We start from the raw sequence: 22,592 nt of genomic DNA, 5'->3' as shown, positions 1-22,592 counted from the left end.
GTCTCGTTTAGCAGATTGCCTGGTCTGAGGATGATAATGACAGTTCTATCTGGTATGAAATTCGTCATTATTTAGCAACACATATGAAGTTGCTATATAAATGTATTATTATCATTAACACAAATAGGAAGAAATCCAAAAGGCATGAACAAAATACCTAAAACACTGTTCTAAACCAAGAAATGAAACATTCACACAATTTTAAATTAGACAGCTTTGAAGAAATGAATCCCTTAAAAGGAAAACTAATCAAAATAAAAAAAAAAATGGAAATTAGAATAAATAGAGAAAAGGACAAGGGAAGGACCCAGTATTTCAGCAATTAGTGTGGGACTGAAAGTTTTCTTAAGTAGATTTAGACTGGTTTATCATTTTTATCCAAATACTCCACAATTTTTCAATGTTAAAAGTGAAACTTCATCAGAGCTTTCTTGGCTCACAACTTGCCTCAGTGAAATTAAAACCTGGATAGAGGAGCTCTTGCAATTTGGCGCTAAAGCGCAACTTAAGAAAATGAGCTCCTTTTCAGTCACTCATAGCAACAAAATCATCAAACCTTTTTCTAATGCAAGGAATCTTGGTGTCATTTTTGTTTTCTCCCTTATTCCGACCACATAAATCACACTATGAAACTTTCTTAATTTCACCTTCGTAACATATCTCATGTTCGCTCATTCCTCAGGATCGAATATGAAATTGTATTAATAACCTACAAAGCTTTAAATGGCCTTACACCAGACAACATTCGTGACATTCTCCATTGCTATGCTCCTGTTCGCCCATTCAGGTCTTCTGATTCTAGCAACATTGTGCCTCACACTAACCTGCACTGTAGGGGTGACAGGGCCTTCAGCTGTAGAGCGTCCAGACTTTGGAATGACCTCCTGAAATTAATGAGATCAGCTGACTCAATTCATCTTTAAAAAAAACAACTTCAAACTCCTCTGTTCAGGAAGGCGTTTAACTCGACACAACATTCTGACCTTTCTTTCAGTTTACCCTTCTGTACAGATGCTCGGGATAATGTGTGCTCATGTTATACCACAAGTTAGTTGTTCAGACCTTTCTTTTTAGTATTGAATTTAGCATTTTGCTCAGGTTTATTGTTGTATTTCGTTTATTCTTGGTATATCCTGTATTTATCTATTTTAGTGTTCTATGCAGAAAATATTTGTATCCAATGTCGCATATACCCTGCTCTTCTTTCTGAAACTCTGTGAAGCACCTTGAGCATAGGAAAGAGCACTTTATTATTATTATTATCATCATCATCATCATCATCATCAGATTCTTCTTAAAGATTAAGGTTTCTGCGTCAACTATATGTCTCCAGATAAAATAACTCTTTCCATAAATAGGTGCTCCCTGACTTCAATCTTAAACACACTTTCCATATTACAGTAGAATATAGACAGAGCAGATTAATTAAATAAAACAAACAGCATTAATAAACAGTTAAAATATCTGATTAAAAAAGTACAGTAATATTAAAGAAGGAAAATTGCAATAATATACATTAAACAAGAACAAACAGCAAACGTGAAGAAAAACAAAAGGTGGTAATTGACCTGCAAAAAATGCTTAACATCTGTAAAGTTAATTCCTGTAACTATTGGCCAGGCAGTGAAGCTGGAGCTTGGCAGTGGATGATTGTGTAGTGAATGTATAGACTTAAACCCATGACTTGTAGATTCAGCTTCATTTATTTAGTTGAGCTCCTTTACATTGATCTGCTGTAATTACTTTTCCTCAGTCGTATCACTCATTGACAGTAACAGGTGCTCGTCTTACTTTTATTATTTTACACAATAACCCAAATTGTTTCACAATGGGTGCCAGTCCACCAAACAGTATGTTATGCAATTAGACTGTAAAGCCAGAGAAAACCAACTTCACTTAAGAAAAAGGCAAAACAAACAATTTTCAGTCAGAACAACACCATGTGAGAAATCAAAACAGGTTCTAAGAGCTACATTTACACATTACATATTTATTTGAACTTTAACAGCATTTTTAACAGAGATAGCTAGGCTATTATACTTGTAATATTTACTTTCAATGGGCATTTTACTTTATGACTCCTTTATCCTTCAGAACAGTCTGAATCCTTTGCAGTATGAATTTAGCCAGGTGCTGGAAACATTTATTATAGGATTTTGGTCCATGGTGACACAATCAAGATAAACAGTTGCTTCGGATTTTTGGTCCACATTTCACTTTATTCCAAAAGACCTCTAAATTAGATTGAGATCTGCAGACTTGCAAATCACTGGAGTAAACGGAAGTCCCCCTTATGTTCTTTGAACCATCTTGTGATGATGCATGCTTTGTGTTTTTGTACTTTATCCTGCTGGAAGTAGGCATTTGAAAAAGGCAAACTGTGGCCATAAGGGAAAGCACGTGGTCATCAATAATGAGTAGGTACGCTCGTCCATTCAAATGATATGCAACTGGTGTTAAGAAGTCTCATTGCCTCTTCACCACATTTCCATTGCCAGCCTATAATGTTGACACAAGACAGGAAAGATCCATGCACTTCTACTGCTTATCCAAAATTCTGACCCTAATATTTATGTCTCAGTAACTAGAGATACATCTAATTGGATGAAATTTTCTCAATCTTCCATCATCCCATCTTCATGATCATATGCCCACTGTAGTCTCATGTTGCTGATCTTAACTGGTAGGAGTGGATACTGGGGTGGTCCTCTGCTGCTGTATCCTATTCACTTTAAAGTCATAACACATTAACAAAAATTTACCAGGACAGGCCCAGGACTCTTGTGACCTTGAATTGGATTTAGAAGGTTTGAGAATAACATGTTATGAACTGAAGTATCACCTGCTCTTATATTCATATGTACATATGTATGTACATACAAATATTTGAAGTAGAAGTGCAATAATGGGAGGTGATGGTAAAAGAAATGGCAAGCATACCAGCATATGAAGGTTTTAGAACTAGTAAAGGTGTCACCTGTTTATCTGGGTCTTTTTATTTAGACCATCCATCAGTAAACTACAACTCTTTGCCAACGCTGAGTTACTGAATTTGTTTGTCTTTCTAAAGAATCTTATTGCAACTCAAAACGACTGCAACCTTGATTTGGTTGTGGCACAATAGTACCATCTACTGCACAGCTAAACACAATACTTCATAGTGCAGCTTTGGTCTTATATACTGGGGGCGGCATTGCGGCAGGAAGGTTGCAATGTGACCTACAGTCGCCACTGTTTAGCCTCAAATTAATGAAGAAAAATTTTTCAAAAACTCTTGCCAACTGAGACTTTTCTTTGACCGTTTTTTTCTTTTTGTAATCATACTAGTTATCAGTACAATGGCACAGACTGAAACCAATCCATGATCAGAATGTCATAGCAGTTTTGTTGAGGCATTCCAATGTCTGCATATGTTCCACACATGGAGCAGTAATGATTTCAAGGGCCTAAACAAAAATAAATAAATAAATAATTCAACATACAGAAAAACAAAAGGACAAACTGCACAATAATTACATACTTTGCCACAATATCTTTACAGGTTCATAAGCATAGGAGGATGTTAAGGGTTGTTGGAACTCTATGCACTCCTTCAAAAGGCAACAGTTAAAGAAATAGTCTACCCAAAAATAAAAGTACGTAGTGAACACTAAATTGGACTAAATGGTGACCAATTCTGGATAATAGTAAAAAAAAAATGGAAAAACCTCCATGATTTACAGCAAAAAAAAAATCGTATTGCATAATCCAAATGTCTGTTATCCATTCGCATGTTCAAAACTTTAAAAAAATGTGTGCATGTTTGCTAAAATATTAAGTTACTTCCAGAAAACTCAGCACTGAAGATCAATACAAAAAACATCTTTCCCATAATATTGTGAATCTGAATTGAAGACAGGATTCTTGAGCAATGAAGGAGGGCAGAGGTGGAGTGTGAGAGGCAGCAGAGTCACCCACGTGTGCTTGCATGTGCTTCTGTGTGTGTAAATCTCTAACACATTTCTCATACACTGTTATAAAATATTTAAGCAGCAAAAAACGATAGCTGTCGTTTTGATGAAGTAAATTAAAAATTAAAGACGTACCGACTTTCAAAACGGCAAACCCTGCAGAAGCACTACGAAAATTGCCTACAACTCGCAGTGACCCTGGAGGTATTGCGCCATTGGGCAGCTTTGGAAGGCACATGGGTTGCTGGGAAGAAGAACCATTAAGTGGGCTCTTTAAAAGGGAATCAAAAAGATGCTGAGGGTATAGCGATCTTCTTCCTGTGTTTGTTTCTACTCATTATAAACACACTTAGACTGAGACTACAACATACGTAGATTAGAGTTTCTGTCTTGGTGTATATGCTGTCCTGTGCCTACTTGTCTTTATGATTTCATCTTGGTTGGGGAAGTCTTCATCTTGGGTGCTCCCGAGCATTCCAAATCTTAATGCTACAACTTGAATCAGGTAGGGCAAAAAATTTTGTTTAATTCAGAAGGCTGTTCACATGGTTTTTCATGCCACACACTGTTGGTATTTGCTGTGGTCACAGTTTTGTTGAAGTATATTGTGAGTGTCAATTGTTTACTAAGTAGTGTCGATGGTTTTGTTGTTCATTCGGCTTTAAATTATCATCGCTGGCAGTTTCTGTTAAATATTGCTTTTTCTTTTCATTATTTCATTAATATATACGTTATTATTGATCGATTCGTTAAGCTGCTTATCAGAGTCTCTGTGTGCATCCTGGGTCAAGACTGGAAGTTTTCCCGGTGACCCCGTAATAACATTAACAAACCTCCGTCTTCGCGACCACTACAACCCAGTCCATGGACACTCCCAAATGGTATGCCATGCATACGTTTTCTAACATCTTCTTCAAAAATAAAACTTTTCTACTATTATTAATAAAGCAGAGAATAAATTAAAAATAGCAACATTTTCTGTCCTTCAAATCTTAAATGGTACCTTTTTGCTTTTTCCCTTGTTTCAAAGTATTAAAATGTGTTAATATTCTGTAAGTGAAATGTTAATTATATCATGACTTTATACTACAAACCAGTTATTTTTTAATTGGAAATGAAATGTAAATATTTTGCAGTACAAGACAATGTGTTTTAAATATGGGATGATCTTATTATCACTTTGTAAAATTATGGGATAATCAGTTTCCTGAGTATTATCGGATTATATTTAAATGTTTGTAAAATCAAACAATTCAATAAAGCTTCATTGTTCTGTTTGCAAATCAAATTTCTGTGTTATATTGCCTAAGATGTTTTACCTAAGATCTGTAAATGATGAAGGTATTAGGATGTTTTTTAATATATTTTGATTTTGTAAAATTTATTTTCTTATTGAAGTGCTTAATCTTTAGTCAAAATAAAGTACAATCATTAAATGCTAAAGATCCTTAATTAATAATTAATCATTTATTTATTTTATTTGTTTATTGCCAAATCCTTAATCCATTATTTTTCAATCCTTCATATCTGTAGTGAGAAATGAATACTTTTCATGCATTTGTAAACCAATGGATGTTTATCCTGACAATATATTAAAAAAAATGTAGTAACACTCTAAAAGGGATTACACTTAATAAATGTGATTACAGAAACAGTACAATTATTTTATATGTACTATCTATGATGGTGAAACATACTTGGATGTTGTGAATTTGCTCATGTTCCCTATCCCAATATGACTTTTTTTCTCTAGGCATTCCAGTTTTTCTGCCACGTCCACAATAGCATATAGATATAAAAAAAATACTCAAAATATCTGCATTGTAATGAAAAATTGACAAAATACAATGAAACCATCTTTTCATACTGCTTAGATTCTAACCACATCAACTTTAAATATTTAAGATCTACACTACCCACCTTGTCAAGGTTTACATCACCTCAGTGCAGAGGCACTTCTGTGGGCCAGAAACAGAAAAATGGAAAACTTCATCATGAGAATTTCAATGCTTAAAGTCCAAAACTTATGTTAAATGGAATACAATTGAGCAGATGTAGAAATTTTTTACCAGTATATTTTACATGGTGTTACTTCCTTCTACTTGTTTATTACAAAATAATTCTTGATACATTTTTCATAAAAGCCAAATGTGCCAATAAAATCCTCAGTTTACCTTTAGGAACCTCAGTAAGAAATGTATAAATAACTTTTAGCAAATTAAATTAATAGAAATCTTGGTGTTCTGAAAACCCTCCATTTGCAGTCCTGAGTAGGATTTTGAAATCATACAATTTGAAATTCCTATGTTTGCCAAAGTTTTGCTTAGTGTTGCCAAGTAAATTATTTTGTGAATAAGAACACTTCACAATATATTTTATCAGCCTAAATGCAGTGCAGAGGCTGGAAACTGGTAGACTTGAAGTAGGCGTCTAATTTAATCAAAGGTACAATGTCTGTTTACCTAAAACAGAGGTGCTGTGGTGACAATGGAGACAAGTACTCAGATGTTGTGGTTAGCATTTCCCTTTCAGACTTACCCATGTGACTCACCTCTTTCATGAAGAGCTCTCCAAATTTTGACCAACAAACAAGTGCAAATAAGGAAAGGAACAGTGACAGGAAATAGCAGGTACCAGTGCCAGTTTCTTGACTCTGAAACTATGAAGAGAATAAAACTGTTACTTAACCACAAGATGACTGTTTCACTATTTTATTTGGAACTTTAGTGCAGTGGTTAGCACTACTATGGCATTGATCACCTTTCTGGATTTGAATTCCGAGCCTCTGTGGTGTATATATGAAGTCTGCACACTCTCAGTGTCTGTTTGGATTTTTCTTTCGAGTACTCCAGTTTACTCCCACATCCTTAAAGATGTGCAGGACAGGTTGATAAGCAATGTGAAACTGGCCCAGTGTGACTGTGAATATGAGCCTGAATGAGCACTGTTATGGATTGGCTCTTGATCTGTCTGGTCCTGATTTGTATCTGATGCAAGGGTTCCAGCCTTCTGAACCCATTAATTGGATTAAGCAGGTTTGTGAGTGACATGTTGTGTAATTGATATGGTTATTTTTCCAGAGATTAGATAATGACAAGTAATGATTTAATTGGAAAGTTTGATTTTAAATAAACTTTGTGCATATTATTAAGACGTCCTAATAATCTTAATATTTTTATGGCAGTATTTAATCAGATTACATTTTAAAATAGAATAGCAGAAGCTTGCTTCATATGATTACAATTGGAGTTTACTTCTGAGATTGTCCAAAAAGGCTTACATTAGGGTGTGTCTGTGTCAGTTTTAAAAGATTTTACATGTTAATCGAATCTGACTTGGATGATGTTAAACCGTTTTATGTACCGTTTATGTAATTGGCTAAGCCTCTGTCACACGCACACACTGTTGTGACCTTCTTGGTGTTGTGAGCCTTAAACTTGACAAAACACCATTTATGAGACGGGGCTCACTTGATGACCTGACTGTTGTTCATCCAAAGTTGTGACATTGTTACAGTAGAGAGGCAGACAGGAAACACCACACTCTTGGTTTGACTAAGTGATAGCACCCTTTTAGGGAGACCTATGTGCGGTTGCCTTGCTGTTTTCTATGATGCCTATAAGGTGGAATAAGTTTTGATGAGCCACCTATTTAGTGTAATGCACTTTGTACTTGAAAATTTGATACATTTTTTTTCTTTTCCTATTGTGTGTGTGTGTGGGTTTGTTTGCTGCCTTGAGCCCTGTGTTGGCTGGGATTGGCTCCAGCAGTCCCCTGTGACCCTGTAGTTAGGATATAGCAGGTTGGATAATGGATGGATGGATGGATTTTTTCTTTCAATTAAAAGTTATATATTTTGTTAATTTAACCTTAAATCATTCTAAGAAAAAAAAATAATCCATCCACCATTTCTAAACTATTTTGTTCATGGTAGGACTACAGGTTACCAGAACATATCTTTGTTGCTTTAGGCACAAATCAGACAGAACTACTGGATAGAAGAGGAAAGAATATAGAGCTTTCTAGAACTTTATTTTCCCCAGTGTGGAGTATGGCTTGTTAACAAAGCTGAATAAGTAGATAGAACCTATGGTCTGAATGAACACAAGAATGACTAAAAATTAAAACAAAGGAAAACGTCGTCTTTGCAGTCACAGTGAGGCAGTATGCAGGTGTATTGCTGTCGGTCATAATAGCACTCCGTGTTGTTGTCTTTCTCTCTTACCAGAGTCCAGAGGGTCTCATAACTGAGCCAGCCTTTTTAATTCGTTGATTTGATGGGCCTCTCTTGAAGTGGTGATACCGGCTCAGCAGGTAAAAAATTACATGTTCAATTATACTGCATTTTAAATTTGTAATTAATTTAGACTTTGCTGAGGTTACCAAATTTGTGCGTATGTGTGTGTGGTTTTTTTTCCCCTTGTTAATCAGTGCTAAAAAGACTACTTGAATCCATTGTAATTTAATGAATAGCAAACACTGTGAAAATGTCCAAGGGGTGAATACTTGTTGTGGGCACTGTAATTACTTTTGTTGCTTTCAAGATGTCCTAACAAATGTGAAAAGTTTGCCTCACTGATCAGCCGAACATGTCTGCAGAGTAAAGTGAATAACTGGATTCCTCTAGACATGATGTCATCAATCCCAGAATTCATCTCGGTTCCTTCCTAGCATGCATCACTCTTCATTTCCAGTCCCTCATCATAAATCTTCCCCCATTCCACCATTTGGGCAGTCTCTGTTAGAACCTACAATTAATGTACAATTCTACTTTGACTCATCTTGACAGTATACGGGGCCGGAAAAACCCCAAACCTTTATATTTGTCTGGACTCTTTATTACAGTGGCGTAGTCGGCAGGATTCAGAAATTTCAAAAAATGTCTGAAGGACAGGACCTTAACTCCGTACTGACAGGAATGGCAGCACAAATCCAAGCTCTGCAGCTAGAACAAGCCGCGGCCAAACGCCAGTTGGAGGATACCAGATCCCGGTTGGCCTCAGCAGAAGCAGTAAGACCTGATCTGCCTCGACCTCTACCTCCTCCTATCGTTCCACTCTCCGAGGCGGATGACATTGAATCGTATTTAGGGATTTTTGAACGCACCGTCACCTGGAATCAGTGGCAGCGGACAGAGTGTGCGTCCATATTAGCGCCGTACCTGAAGGGGGCCGCGCAGTGGGCTTATTATGATCTCCCCGAGGAGGAAGCCACGAACTATGACCTCCTGAAAGCTGAAATACTCAGCCGCTATGGCATAACCTTGGACCAGCAGGCGAGTGAATGGAGGAATTGGCAATTTGACCCGGATCGCCCTGCCCGAGCTCAAGCTTTTGAATTTTGGGGTAAGATGGGTCACTGGCTAAGGCCAGAAGGACCACAGGCATGCCGAGTGGTTGAACAAGTAGCATGCGAAGGTTTAGTTAATGCCATGCCTAGCTATCTCGCCCAGCAGGTCCGAAGACATCCATTCAAGGACATGAAGGGTCTCTTAGAGGTCCTGGAGCGTCAACTCGCGGTGCACCAAACCGGGGGATCAGAAAGGCCGGCTTGCGGTACTCGACAGGGACGCACTGCTAACCCTGAGCCCTCCCGCCGTGCTGCGGAAGCCTCCTCCAAACTCCGAGAAAAACCGTCCGGACCGCACTGTTTCAAGTGTTGTGAGGCCGGACATCTGCTGCCAGCCTGTCCTCTAAACATGGGGAATGTGGAACCGATGGACTGCAGTTGGGCCACCAGTGAGAGATACTGTGCTCTGTCTAATCCTCTGGCAATTCCGAACTTGGGAGTGGTGTTGGTGAACGGGTATATGGTTGTGGCTTTGTTTGATACCATTGTAGCTCGCCGTTTTATTCTACCGCAACAGTGGCTTAGGCAATATACAAAAGTTACCTGTGTGCATGGAAAGACCAGATCTTATAAGCCCGCTCGCTGTTACATCTCATGGGAGGGAAATTTAACTCCGCTGACTGTGGCTGTGTTACCTGAACCTCCCTTTCCTGTAATTTTAGGACAAGACTGGTCTCAGATTAACCGCGGTAGACTAAAATCCACTCCTATAACCAAGTTGGGTCTTATTATGGAGGGACAAGACACCCTCCCCGCGGCCCCCACGCCATGCTTACTGGCGAACAGTAAGGACGTAGGCGGGACGGAGGAAAATATTCAGGCGACGGACCCAATCCCAGAAATAGATCCAGGAGAGGGCCCCAGCCATAAAATTAATATTTTATCAGGACCTGTTGATCCTTTAGATAATATGGATCATCAATTTAGATCTACGCCCGCCTCGTTTAGACGGGAGCAGTGGAATGATGACTCCCTAAAGTTCGCCAGAAATGCGGTTGTGTCTATTAATGGCCAATTGGCTACTGGTTCCCTGCCACCGGAGCCCTACTTTGTTTTGGATAACGATCTGTTGTATCGGGTCGCTAGTCATGAGGGTGATGTTCGGAAATTGTTGTGCGAACTAGGTCATGCCCACCTCCTAGGCGCCCATCTCGGTGCGGAAAAAACGTTAGAGAGAATTAAACTCCGCTTTTATTGGCCTGGAATAAACAAGGAGGTCAGACATTTTTGCCAGTCCTGCCCGGAGTGTCAGATACGTCAGATTCCTAGGAGGGACCGTGCTGCTCTTGTTCCAATTCCCCTAATTGATATTCCCTTTGAACGGATCGGTATCGATCTAGTTGGACCCCTAGAACCCTCGAGCCGTGGCCATAAATATATATTAGTCATGGTTGATTATGCGACAAGATACCAAGAGGCGGTTCCGTTGCGCTCCGCTAATACAAAAAGTATTGAACGGGAATTAGTCCTTCTTTTTTCCAGAGTGGGAATACCTAAAGAAGTCCTGATGGATCAAGGTACTCCCTTTACTTCAGATACTTTCAGGGAGGTGGCCAAGTTACTTTGCGTTAAGCATCTCAAAAACGTCTGTCTATTACTCGCAAACGGACGGGTTGGTAGAACAGTTTAACCAGACACTCAAGCAGATGCTGCGCAAAGTAGCCAGCGCGGACAGTAGAAACTGGGACTAGCTGTTGCCTCTCGTGCTTTTTGCCTACCGGGAGGTGCCTCAGGCCTCCACGGGTTTTTCCCCTTTTGAGCTCCTATATGGACGCCAACCCCGGGGACATTTGGATGTAGTAAAAGAAGGGTGGGAAGACGAAACCTCGCCTTCTACTAATGTATTAGAATATGTCACGCAACTGCGTGATAGATTAACTAAAATTCGACACTGTTTTAAAAGAACATATGATACGTGCTCAAACAGCGCAAGCTAGGTTTTACAACCGGAACTCAGTACTCCGGGAATTTCACCCGGGAGATCGAGTAATGGTGCTTGTGCCCACATCCCATTCTAAATTATTAGCTCATTGGCAGGGCCCTTATGAGATCAAAAAAAGAAAAGGGCTCGTCGATTATTTGGTAAAACAACCTAATCATCGCCCGAGCGAGAGGGTCTACCACGTGAACTTATTAAAGCCATGGAGAATCAGGGAAGAAACTCCGCTCTCCGGGATGGCCCTCTCCCTTTTCGCAGATAAGTCGGTTCTTAACTTCGGTCCAGAACTGACAACCCAACAAAGACAGGAATTAGAGCAAACCATATTAGCCGTCCCTGAGGTAGGTAGCAAATCACCTGGCTGTACTTCGCTGATTGAACATGATATCATTACAGAACCCGGGGTGGTAGTCAGGGAAAGACCCTATCGCCTCCCGGAGGCTAAACGCGCAGAAGTAGAGCTGGAAATCCAACGGATGTTGAACCTGGACGTTATTGAAGAAAGTCACAGTCCATGGTCCAGCCCTATCATCCTCGTTTCTAAACCAGATGGCTCTTGGAGATTCTGTAATGACTTAAGACATCTGAACCAGGTTTCCAAATTCGATGCTTACCCAGTGCCTCGGGTCGATGACCTTATTGAAAGATTGGGTATGGCCCGATATTTGACTACTCTTGACATGACCAGAGAGGGAACTGGCAAATTCCCTTAGCGGCATCTGCAAAAGAAAAAACTGCCTTTAGTACCCCTAGTGGACATGGCAATATAAGGTTCTCCGATTTGGGCTGCACGGGGCACCGGCGATCTTCCAACGTCTGGTAGATAGAGTGCTCAGGCCCCATCAGTCCTATTGTGCCGCCTACCTTGATGATGTAGTCATTTATTCCGACACCTGGGAGGAACATATATTGCAGGTATTTAGGGTTCTCTCAACGCTAGCAAAAGCCGGTCTCCGCATTAACCCACGCAAGTGTTTCTTTGGACTACAGGAGGCCAAATATTTAGGCTACCTAGTGGGGCGAGGACAAGTAAAACCACAATGTTCCAAAATAAAAGACATCTTGGAATGGCCCCATTCGATTACCAAGAAACAGGTGCAAGCATTCTTGGGGTTAGTGGGGTATTACCGCCGGTTCGAGCCCCGTTTCTCCGAAAGGGCAGCGCCCTTGACTAATCTCACAAAGAAACAGGCTCCTTTATATGTGGCATGGGACGAGAAGACAGAACAGGCATTTAGTGACTTGAAGAAGGCCCTGACCTCGGCACCAATTTTGAAAACTACTAATTTTTCTTTGCCTTTTTTTCTCCAGACCGATGCTTCGGACACAGGCCTGTTTTTTACCTAAGCCGGAAACTGTTGGATCGTGAGACCAGGTATGCGGCCGTGGACAGGGAGGCCTTGGCTATTAAGTGGGCGGTGACTCATCTCAGGTACTATTTGTTGGGTCACGAGTTCACTCTGGTGACGGACCATGCCGCCTTACAGTGGATGGCACTTCATAAGGAGTCGAACTCCTGAGTCACCAGGTGGTTTTTAGACCTTCAGCCTTATAAGTTTACCATCACTTATCGTCGACGTCCCCTTCAAGTCAACGCCGATGCCCTCTCCCGGATTCACGACCTCTCGGTTCGGGCCCACCGACCCGATGGGTCTGGGCTGGGGGTCATGTCACGCACGTGCGAGTAGGGGGCTGTGGAAGGACCTAAACGGGAACATGAAAGGACATGCCAGAGGAGATTGGCAGAGTACTAACCTCGGAGTACTAACCTCTCTCTCTTATATATCTAGTATGTATATATATATATATATATATACTAGACATTAAGCCCGTTACAATAATGGGCGCTAGAACAGTGGTGCATAAACATTAGTAGGAACAGTTTATATTAAATGGCAAGGAACCTTGTATGTGGCTGTAATATGCGTCACTGTATTGTGTGCCTTTAATTTTCTCTCTCAGTAATACTGGTTTGTATTTCCGTAAAATGCCTGTAATTTTGTCTGACAGTAATACAGTGGAACCTCATTTCACGGCCATAATTTGTTCCAAAACTCTGGTTGTAACCCGATTTGGTCGTGAACCGAAGTAATTTCACCCATAGGACTGTTTGTAAATACAAATAATCCGTTCCAGACCATATGAACTGTATGTAAATATATATTTTTTAAGTTTTAAGCACAAATATAGTTAATTATACCATTGAATGCACAGCGTAATAGTAAACTAAATGTAAAAACACTGAATAACACTAAGAAAACCTTGAACAACAGAGAAAACTAACACTGCAAGAGTTCGCGCTATAGCCTTACGACTTAATAAACAACCAAGAAAAGTAACATTGCAACAATGCACACGTGCGCCTGTGTGTGTCTCTCTCGCCGGCCTGCGTGTGTGTGTCTGTCTCTCGCATGTGTGTGTGTGTGTGTGTATGTCTGTCTCACGCGCGCCTGTGTGCGTGTGTATCTTTTGCACGCGTGCCTGTATGTGTGTGTCTGTCTGTCTCGCGCCTGTGTGATGTGTGTTTATCTGTCTCGTGCGCGCCTGTGTGCGTGTGTATCTGTCGCGCACACGCCTGTGTGTGTGTCTGTCTGTGTCGCGCGCGCAAGCACCTGTGTGTGTCTCTTCTCTGCACAGGGGATGCTCAGGAAGGGACTGAACACGTGCCGTGTGGCCCAGCGCATGTATACTTCACCAGAAGACACACACACAGACACCTGGATGCACACAGGGGTTTTATTAAAGAGGATATATATATATATATATATATATATATATACACTCTAAGTATACTTTATACATAAAATATATGTTGTCGTACCTTACATAACTGAATAACTTTTATGGCACAATAGCAGTTCAATACATTTATGGTCACTACAGTATTTGGATTTAATACTCTTCATGAGGGAAATGGCTGACTCGCATAAATAAGTAAAGCCGAATAATGTAGTCAAGGAGCTTTTGAATTCAGCCGAGTGAAAAATGACGGCTGTCTGATTAACTGTGATTTTAGTTCCCTCTCCTTTCTCTTTCTCAGATCGCTTTTCGGAAGGAAGTCAGTTTCGTAGTTTTTATGAACAGTTCGAAAATGCCTTTCCACATTTTCCTTCTTTAGAATAGCAATGATTGACAGATCAGACAAACACACTTCGATTGTGACATTATGAGAAAAAAAATCCTCTTCCAATTCCACATCCAGCCCATACCCTCTCTAAACATTTTTTTTTAAATCCCTTCTTTAGTTGATAAAAATTGGAAAGCTAACTAGATCACAGCCGGAGTTTTGCAGTAGCTCACGCGTTTGATCGTGCGTGATGACCAGTGTCTTAGAAGAAAAGAGATCTCAGACTGGCCGCCCTGTATGTCAATCAAGTTGCAAATGCCATAGGGAGGATATATGATAGACTAACGTTTAAAAAAAAATTTTTTTGAATGCAACGCGATCTACCTGCACTACCTTTGTGATCTACCGGTTGATCACGATCGACGCATTGGGCACCCCTGACTTAAGCCATAAGTCATCATTCAGGAGCCTCAAATTGACACTAAAGAGTTAATAATAGAGTATTGAAGCTGTACAAGCTCACTATGATTATAAGCCTGCTTAGTGTCTGCATGTGATTTCTATATTTTTTCCCCCTGTTGGTTTATATTATCTCAGTTTATTACATATTTTTCTCACTTTCCAAAAGTGTGCTTGTAAGTTAAGGTTAAACTGGTGACTCAGATTGGCACACTGAATTTGCGTATGTGCATGCTATTTTTTTCATTACACCGATTCTGCTGGCCATGTGCATTTTTCTTTATGTTCTGTGTTTTCTTCTCACGTCTCAAAGATGTAAAGGTTTTGAGCAATTGTTCATCCTAAATTGGTGAGTGAGCCCAATGGAGACTTTTGCTCCTTGTTCTGGCATTTTGTTCAGCATTTCCTTTATAGGGTCTGGATGTAGAAGGTTTGGGAAGAGATGAATGGAAACATTGATTTTTATTTCTTTCTGAAAATGTATAAATTGTCAGTTTTCATCATCTGAAGGATGATGACTATCAGTGATAGTTATTAGCCTTTCTAGATAAATAAGTGTTGCATGTGTCACTGAAGACTACCTTTCACAATTTGGCTAATATTTTCATATTAATCATTCATGTAAAATTTTTGATAGTAAATGAACGCTTACACTGTTAGTTTGAAATAATTTTTTAAAGACACTCACAGTCACCTTCTCGCGTGATGTTCTTCCTCAGTGGCCGTGTCAGAGAGCTGTGGTTCACCACACACCCAATTTCTTCCCCTGGGATCCATAGGGAAGTCTTGACATGCAGAATGGAGCTGATGTTGTAGGTGCCATCCTGAAGGAGTGTGGGAACGTCTGGCAGAATAGAATGGGTCACTTCATGAAGAGAGTGGTCCCAAGACAGGGTTATATTTGGAGGGTAGAAGCCCACAGCACTGCAGGTCAGGAGGAGGATGCTGGGGTTTTCACTTGCTGTCTGGTAATGGAGGTCCAGTTTGGGGACAGCTGTGACATAAAAATGAGTGGACAAGCATAGCTTACTGAGAATTAAAATTCACAGCTCTTAACAGATAAGGTTTGTATTTTACAGGTACACTGCTAAATCAAGGTGACAAACATTTTAGAGAAAAATGCATTTAAAATATTTAAAAAAAAATACTCTGTTGCCTGTAGCCAGGGGCAATTCGGACAGGTCTTTTGAATCCCCCCAACAACCAAACTCAATGCCACATTAATACATCAGTGGTTCCAAACTTAAAAGGCCCCAAGCTTAACCTCCACTCCTCACTTCCACCATTATAAACACGGTATATGTCAAAAATTAAGTACAAGCATTGAAGTAGTATAATTAAAAATACCAACTTTATATCGAGTAAATTTAATTTCCTTTTCTGTTCATTACAGGGTTGGTGCCCAAATAAATTTAGCAGAGGGGCACTGCATTTTCATGGGGTCTGATATGTGATTACAGTACAAATTAAGCCCACAGTATTTTCATTTCACAGCAAATATGCCACAGAGTGCCTAAGCATGAAAGACGAGTGCAAGCAGAGCTTTGTAATGCGGAGTACAACACTGCAGGTTCACACACGATGACAATACAAAGGCAGGTGTGTCCATCAAATATGTGGCACTTACACACATGCAGAAACCCAACACTCAATATACAACACTGTGCCATTGGAGATCATAAAATAAAACAAAATAAATAAATAATTAAAAAATAGTTCAGCCTTTGACTTCATGCTGCTATGGTAAGCTGTCAATACTGATCTAAAGTCAAATCTTTATTAAATATTTCAGGCTTTGGTTAAGCTATAGACTTATATTGGTTTGGACACAGTAGACACGCCATCATAAGGTAAAAGACTTGAAGCAATTAAAAAAAAACAAAAACCTGGCTACTAAATTAAATTCATACACTTTTCCACAAAGCAACTGTCCAAGAAGGAAAATGGAAACCTCAAGGGACACGTCAATTGTGAACCCCCAATCATTAAGGTAAAGCGATGCCTTGAATGGAATGTATTGTTGCACACATTTTAGACTCAGTGTTGTCCCCCACTCTTAGTTCAAGACCCTGCAAAATATCAGTAAAGTACTATAAATGTGAACTTTATGACACCTGCTCTGATCATGCCTTACCCACTTGTACTTTTTCTTTTAAAAGTTTTATTTTTATTATTTTTATTTTTTTAGGGCTGACTGGACATGTTTATAGTCATAAGGATTTAAGTGGAGTAGTGGTGGGTGCCGCCATGGTGTTGCTGTGAATGTCTGATTTCAGTTAAACTTGGATTTTTCTTTTATTAGGCAGTTTTTTCCCCCTTTCATATGCAAAAGCACCTTTGTGAGTCGGGCCCCAGGGTGAGCTCTAGAGTCGCCCTGATGGTGTATGTGGACATGTTCAAAAAATAAAATAAACTGCCATGAATCGGCTTGTTTTACCTATACCAGGGGTCCTCAATAACAGTCCTGGAGGTCACATTGCTTGGAGGTTTTTGTTAATTAGAAAGCAATTCTTCCCAATTTTAATTTCATGGCTTGTCAGTGCTTTAACTCTGCTATGTCAGGTAATTCTCATATCCTGGATTTTCTTCCTCTTTCTAAGAATGTCATCCAAATGATTTGAAGGCCATAATGGAGGAGTAATTCTCAGTCCTTCACTTTTTTTCTCTTCACTTTCCTTCCAAGTATTTAATTAAACCCAATAGTGCACAATAAATACACACAGGGGTGTAAATGGTAAGCTAAATGGAGAAATTCTGCTCTCTTTTGTCATTTGCATGTTATTGTTAATCAGGAGCAATTAAAAACCAAGAATACAGCTGTTTAAGACTAAAATAAGCAATAAAGGTTCAAAATCTTAACGAGCGAGACAACTAAAGTGCAGCAGAAGTGTTACTTGAGCAATAAGGGCTTCTTATTAAGCAATTAGGTTGGATGAAAAACCTGCAGCCCTCCAGGATGGTGATTGAGGACCTCTGACCTATACCTTTGTGGCAAACCAGTTTTTGAAAATGAAAAGATCGAGGCACTAAAAGGGTAGTTAATTGGTTAGCTTGATTTGTTTTAGAAAACAGAACAGTTAATCTGGAAACGAAGACGACAAGGTACTTGGGCTTTCAACTGGTCTTGTTGTGCTCATCGTTAAATTGCCATCTATTTGGCAAACCCATTTAATTACAAAGAGTTGAGTAAGCCATTATCTAACACCTAATATTTTGTTAGGTAACATAAGTTAACTATAGATAAAAGTCAGTTGTGTGTTCCTCACAATTCAGAGAAAAACCTTGGTACTATTAGTCAGGTTTACTAAATTAGGCGGGTAATTGCGGCATGAGGGATGTTCAAAAAGTTTCCGCAATTTTTTTGGAAACTTTTTGAACTTCCCTTGTATATTTTGAGTATAGAGCCATGCATCCATAATGCGGTATACATTTCATGAAGAAATGAGGAGTACCCTGAAAAAAAAAAAACAACAGATTTGTCTTGAGAGAGAGAGAAGTTTAGCGTTGACTTCTGCTTGTTAAAAAATAATTGGCTTATTGCACCGTTTTGTAATTTCTTTAATTTTCTCCATAGTCGATGGTGGTTTAAACAATTGTATAAGGCATCTTGAGGTAAATGAACTGTTAGATGTTTGATTTACTGGTTAAAAAAGAAAAAAAAAAAGTCTGTTCATAAAATATACTTAAAATAAGTTTGTGTGAAAAGGCAAATTGAAGGTGTTATGTCTTAAATGAATAAAACCAAAGTAATTCCGCTTTCTTACTCAAGTAATTGCTAACAAAAATGTAAAAACAATAATTCTGATATGCTATTCTGTTTTAACCCATTACTGTATTATGAATAAAAACTGCAGTACAATTTTGTAAAATGCATGATTATATTGTGTTTCAGGGAACGCATAATGTAGGGAGACAAGGCACAGGGTGGGCTGTAAGGACATTCCAACAGCTTTTTTGAAAACGCAAATTATTCCTGCCTTGTGCCCAATGATTGCTGGGATAGGCTCCCACTTCCCCACAGCCCTCGTACATGAAGAAACAAAAGATTTAAAATGCTACTTACTGTTAATAATACAATTTAGGTTTATGTTACTGCTTCAGCTTTACATGTGAATATTTATGACAGCATTATGTTAGTATTGTCAAATATTGTGTTCTATTTTACAGTTATTTACAGGGTTTATTTGTTTAGTTAATCTATTAAACAATGTGGCTGCATATTGTATTGAAATTGAAATTAATATTAATTTAGTATTGGTTTAAGAATTAGAATGAGAAACAAAGCTGTATAATATAATACAAAATAAATGCTGTTTCAGTAGGCCCATCTTGTATCTATTTCTTTTTTCTAATCTTTTTAGTAGAAATCCTTAGGCGACAAAAATATAGTATAACATACACAAAAAATGAACAAAATAGTAAACTGAAACTTCTGCGTTTTGGAAAAAAGTCCCATACCCTCTGCACTGTTGCTCTCAAGTTTGGGATACACGTCTACTGAGTCACCCACCTAAATTCAAGTCACATTCTTTTGCTGAATGACCAGAAAGGTGTGATGAGAATTGAGGTATCTATCAGACTTAATTGTGTCATATTTAGAACTGCTGACTCAAATCTTCAGTCCTGTTCCTCAGCCAAGTCCCAGTCTGTGTGGAGTCTACATGTCCTTCCCAAGTTTGCATGGATTTTCCTGCAGGTACTCCAACTTTCTTAACAAAGACATGCATGTTAATTGGCTCAATGTGTCTGTTTTTTATTGTTTGTTTGTTTCCGGTCTCTTTAACCAGGTTTAGTGTCTGTCTTGAACTTGATGCTGCCCACTTAGCCTGTAATCTCTCAGCTCTGAAATGGATAACTTCTCGGTGCTTACTGTGAATGAATGACAGCCTTGGAGTTCTATAGGATCAAATTCCAATTGTTTGTGTGGAGTCTGTACATTTTTTTTATGTCCATGTGCTCTTCTCTGGCTACTCAGTTTTCCCTCTTATCTCCACTAAGATGACTGAACTTAGTTAATATTTTGGGCATGTCCTATGATGGCCTGGAGTATTTAAGAGGATTGACAGGGACTGATTTACCAAAAGATTGTATTAAACTCAACAGGATACTATATAGATTTGATGATTTTAATGGGAATGCTAAATTGGCTTGGTATTAATGAGTCTGGGAGTGTGCATTAATGTAGTCTGTGATATAGAATGACACCACTCCATGTAGGTGGATAGCCACCAGCCCATGTGACCCAGAAGGGGTTTATGGAAGGAGTTCAGATTACTAAAAAAATTTCTTTCTAGTAATATATAAGGTAGACATTTTCAGAAACTAAAGTGGAAACATATACATGTAATTTTATTTTATTTTAAAAAATGTATACATTAATCTGTTAAAATAGATGTTTTTTTAGTTGTTCCTTACCTCTCACCTCCACTTGTGAACTCTTCCATATGAACTCCATTTTAATCGTCACACACATCACAGAACAGATGAAGTAACCAGAATCTGTAACCTTCAAGTCCGTGATGACCAGAGAGCTCGATAGCGACTCAGTGCTGATTGAAACCCGTCCTTTACCCTGAATTTCCCTTTCCGCGTCTTCATTGCTCTTTTGACGAATGTCTCTGTGCCGCCAGAAGAACTGGGCATCTTTACAGTCTCTCTCTTTATTTACGCTACAGTTCAATTCAAGTCTCTGTCCGATCAGTCGAGTGGCCGACTGGGGGGTGAGGAAGAGATCGTCAGCTAAACTCAAGGAGACACCTGAGAGAAATGAAAGAGCAGAGAACAAATGAAGATACATTTGAAGTTTGCATTTTGTGTGAACTTTTATTTACTATATTTTCAAAAATGTTTAAGTAAAGCATAAAGTTGGGCAAAGCAATTATGCACTTAAAAAGAAAGCAGTTTTTACCGCTGGGACATTTGTTGTAAATTTTTCATACATTACGAAATCCAAGGCTTGGGGTAGAATGTGTCAGAATCTTGCCTTGTAGCCGGTGAAGCCAGGAGAGAACTAAGCGGGACGATAGTCAAGGGATATGTAAATAAAATTCATAAGTCATGCACGTGGGGATGGAGCCAGTCCTTGACAGAAAAGTGGAAAATTGCAAGCACGTAAATTGGAGATGCTCTGTAACCTTGGGCACGGGATTAGATAGTTCCGACAGAGGATTTTATCCCCTGAAAATCTGACTAAACCGTTACTGCCATGTACCTTGTATGAATTGTAGCCGTTTTGTCTGTGAATGAAACGTAATGGGGTCCACTTTAATTAGTATGAAATAGAAGAAAAAGATGAAGAGAGCGATTGTCTTTATCGTGGCCATCATAATGATTTCCTTAGATGCAGAGCTAGAAAAGAGTGATGTAAGAAGTTAATGTATATCTTTTCACATAAGTAATTCAGTTTAACGGAACTCTTATGTTCTCGAGAAACACAGCAGTTGCAGGGTACGACAACCCACTCGTTAATATATTACATGGTACGTCAAATACTTGCTATGAAACAAAAGTCGTATCAACAATCCACGCGTGTCATTTTACACAGATACACTAGATTTTTTTCTATTAATTTAAATAATTAAGAATTCGAAATGAAAACATACCATTTGCTAGAAATAAAAAAGTACATGCTATTCTGCGGTTGGTCGAAGAAAGAGATTCAGTGTTTCAAGTTCATATTTCAAGATTGTTCAAGAGATTATAAAATTCAAATACGAGCTGTAAGGTGTTTGTATTAATATATATTATCTTTGGATTAGTGTTCTTTTTGTTCAGATTCAAATTAGTCATTTGAATTTATTTCAGTGCTGGATTTATAACTTTTAAAATAATAAATGAATGAATAGACACATTTGAAGACGAGTCTGTTTATTGTGAGTCTCAGTAATTTGGTAGTTTATATTGAAAGAAATGTTTATTTCCACGTATTTAAATACATTTATGTAAATAAGATTAAAACGTACATTTTGCGAAATTGTTCATTTTCTTTTAAGAGCTATAGCCTACTATTTTGTCATATGACTTAAACAAGAATTTTATGAAGAACGTTAACCAAGTGATCATTGTTCTGTTGTACGATTTTGACCATAGGCATTTCTAAAGAGTTTTATGTTACTCACCAGTCAGATATGCGGTCAAAAGTAATGCTGTTGTCCACGACATTCTCTGCAGTTCACTTCATCTCGTGTCTGCACATCTAAAAGCCTCACACTACACTCTGACATTTCCTCTTCCTTCTGGTTAGATTAACATCGGTAGTAACAGCGGACAAAAAATAGCTGAACAGATGGCAAACAAAATGCAATTTACCAATAAAAATGATCTCTTCATGAAGTATGGTTTAGAATGGATGTTTTACCATTTTTGAGGAGCGAAGAACAGAAAACCCTTTCGGCAACATTTGACCCTTCAGGTCTTTAACAAACCAAGAGCAGGACATCAGTTAACAAAGAACGAACGCAACCAGATCATTTCTTCAGCAATGTTTCGGAGAATAAGCAGTCATGTCTGTCTGTCGTGCTTTTGTCTATTCCACTCCATTAGGCTATTTTGTTTGCTCATAACCCATAAAAACATCCTAAATATCACCTTCTCAGCTCAGAAATATGAAAGCTTTTAGGAACGTGTCATAATGTCACATTTCAAGATCATTTTACTCCATTAAGAGTAGGCTACTTTGATTGTTCACAACTCAGTAACACCACCTAAAGGTAATCTCTTCAACAGCACTTAGCTTTTTTTATTTTATTTTTTATTATAACATGTAAATTTGTCAGATGTTGTGAGGCTGTTTCTTATTAAGGGGCTGAACTAATTGGCCCTGCAGTAT

General features: G+C 38.7%; 1 protein-coding gene across 2 annotated transcripts; it reads right to left on the bottom strand.

The window, feature by feature from the left end:
• Positions 1-1,743: 1,743 nt before the first annotated feature.
• LOC120536191 (natural cytotoxicity triggering receptor 3 ligand 1-like) lies at positions 1,744-21,966 on the bottom strand. Of its 2 annotated transcripts, XM_039764525.1 has the most exons (5): positions 21,883-21,966; positions 20,180-20,521; positions 15,453-15,758; positions 6,502-6,609; positions 1,744-3,446 (listed from the first exon to the last, which is right to left on the bottom strand). In XM_039764525.1, exons 1-5 carry the CDS (start codon positions 21,923-21,925, stop codon positions 3,439-3,441), a joined length of 807 nt encoding a protein of 268 aa, XP_039620459.1. In that variant the 5' UTR covers positions 21,926-21,966; the 3' UTR covers positions 1,744-3,438. The 2 variants fall into 2 exon arrangements, with proteins under 2 accessions (XP_039620459.1, XP_039620458.1); XM_039764524.1 differs by lacking the exon at positions 1,744-3,446 and having other exon boundaries at positions 6,457-6,609.
• Positions 21,967-22,592: the final 626 nt, after the last annotated feature.

Source organism: Polypterus senegalus, chromosome 10 (assembly GCF_016835505.1).
Source record: "Polypterus senegalus isolate Bchr_013 chromosome 10, ASM1683550v1, whole genome shotgun sequence".
In the NCBI taxonomy this organism is placed as follows: Eukaryota; Metazoa; Chordata; class Cladistia; order Polypteriformes; family Polypteridae; genus Polypterus; species Polypterus senegalus.
This window is presented reverse-complemented; position numbering and strand designations above follow the sequence as displayed.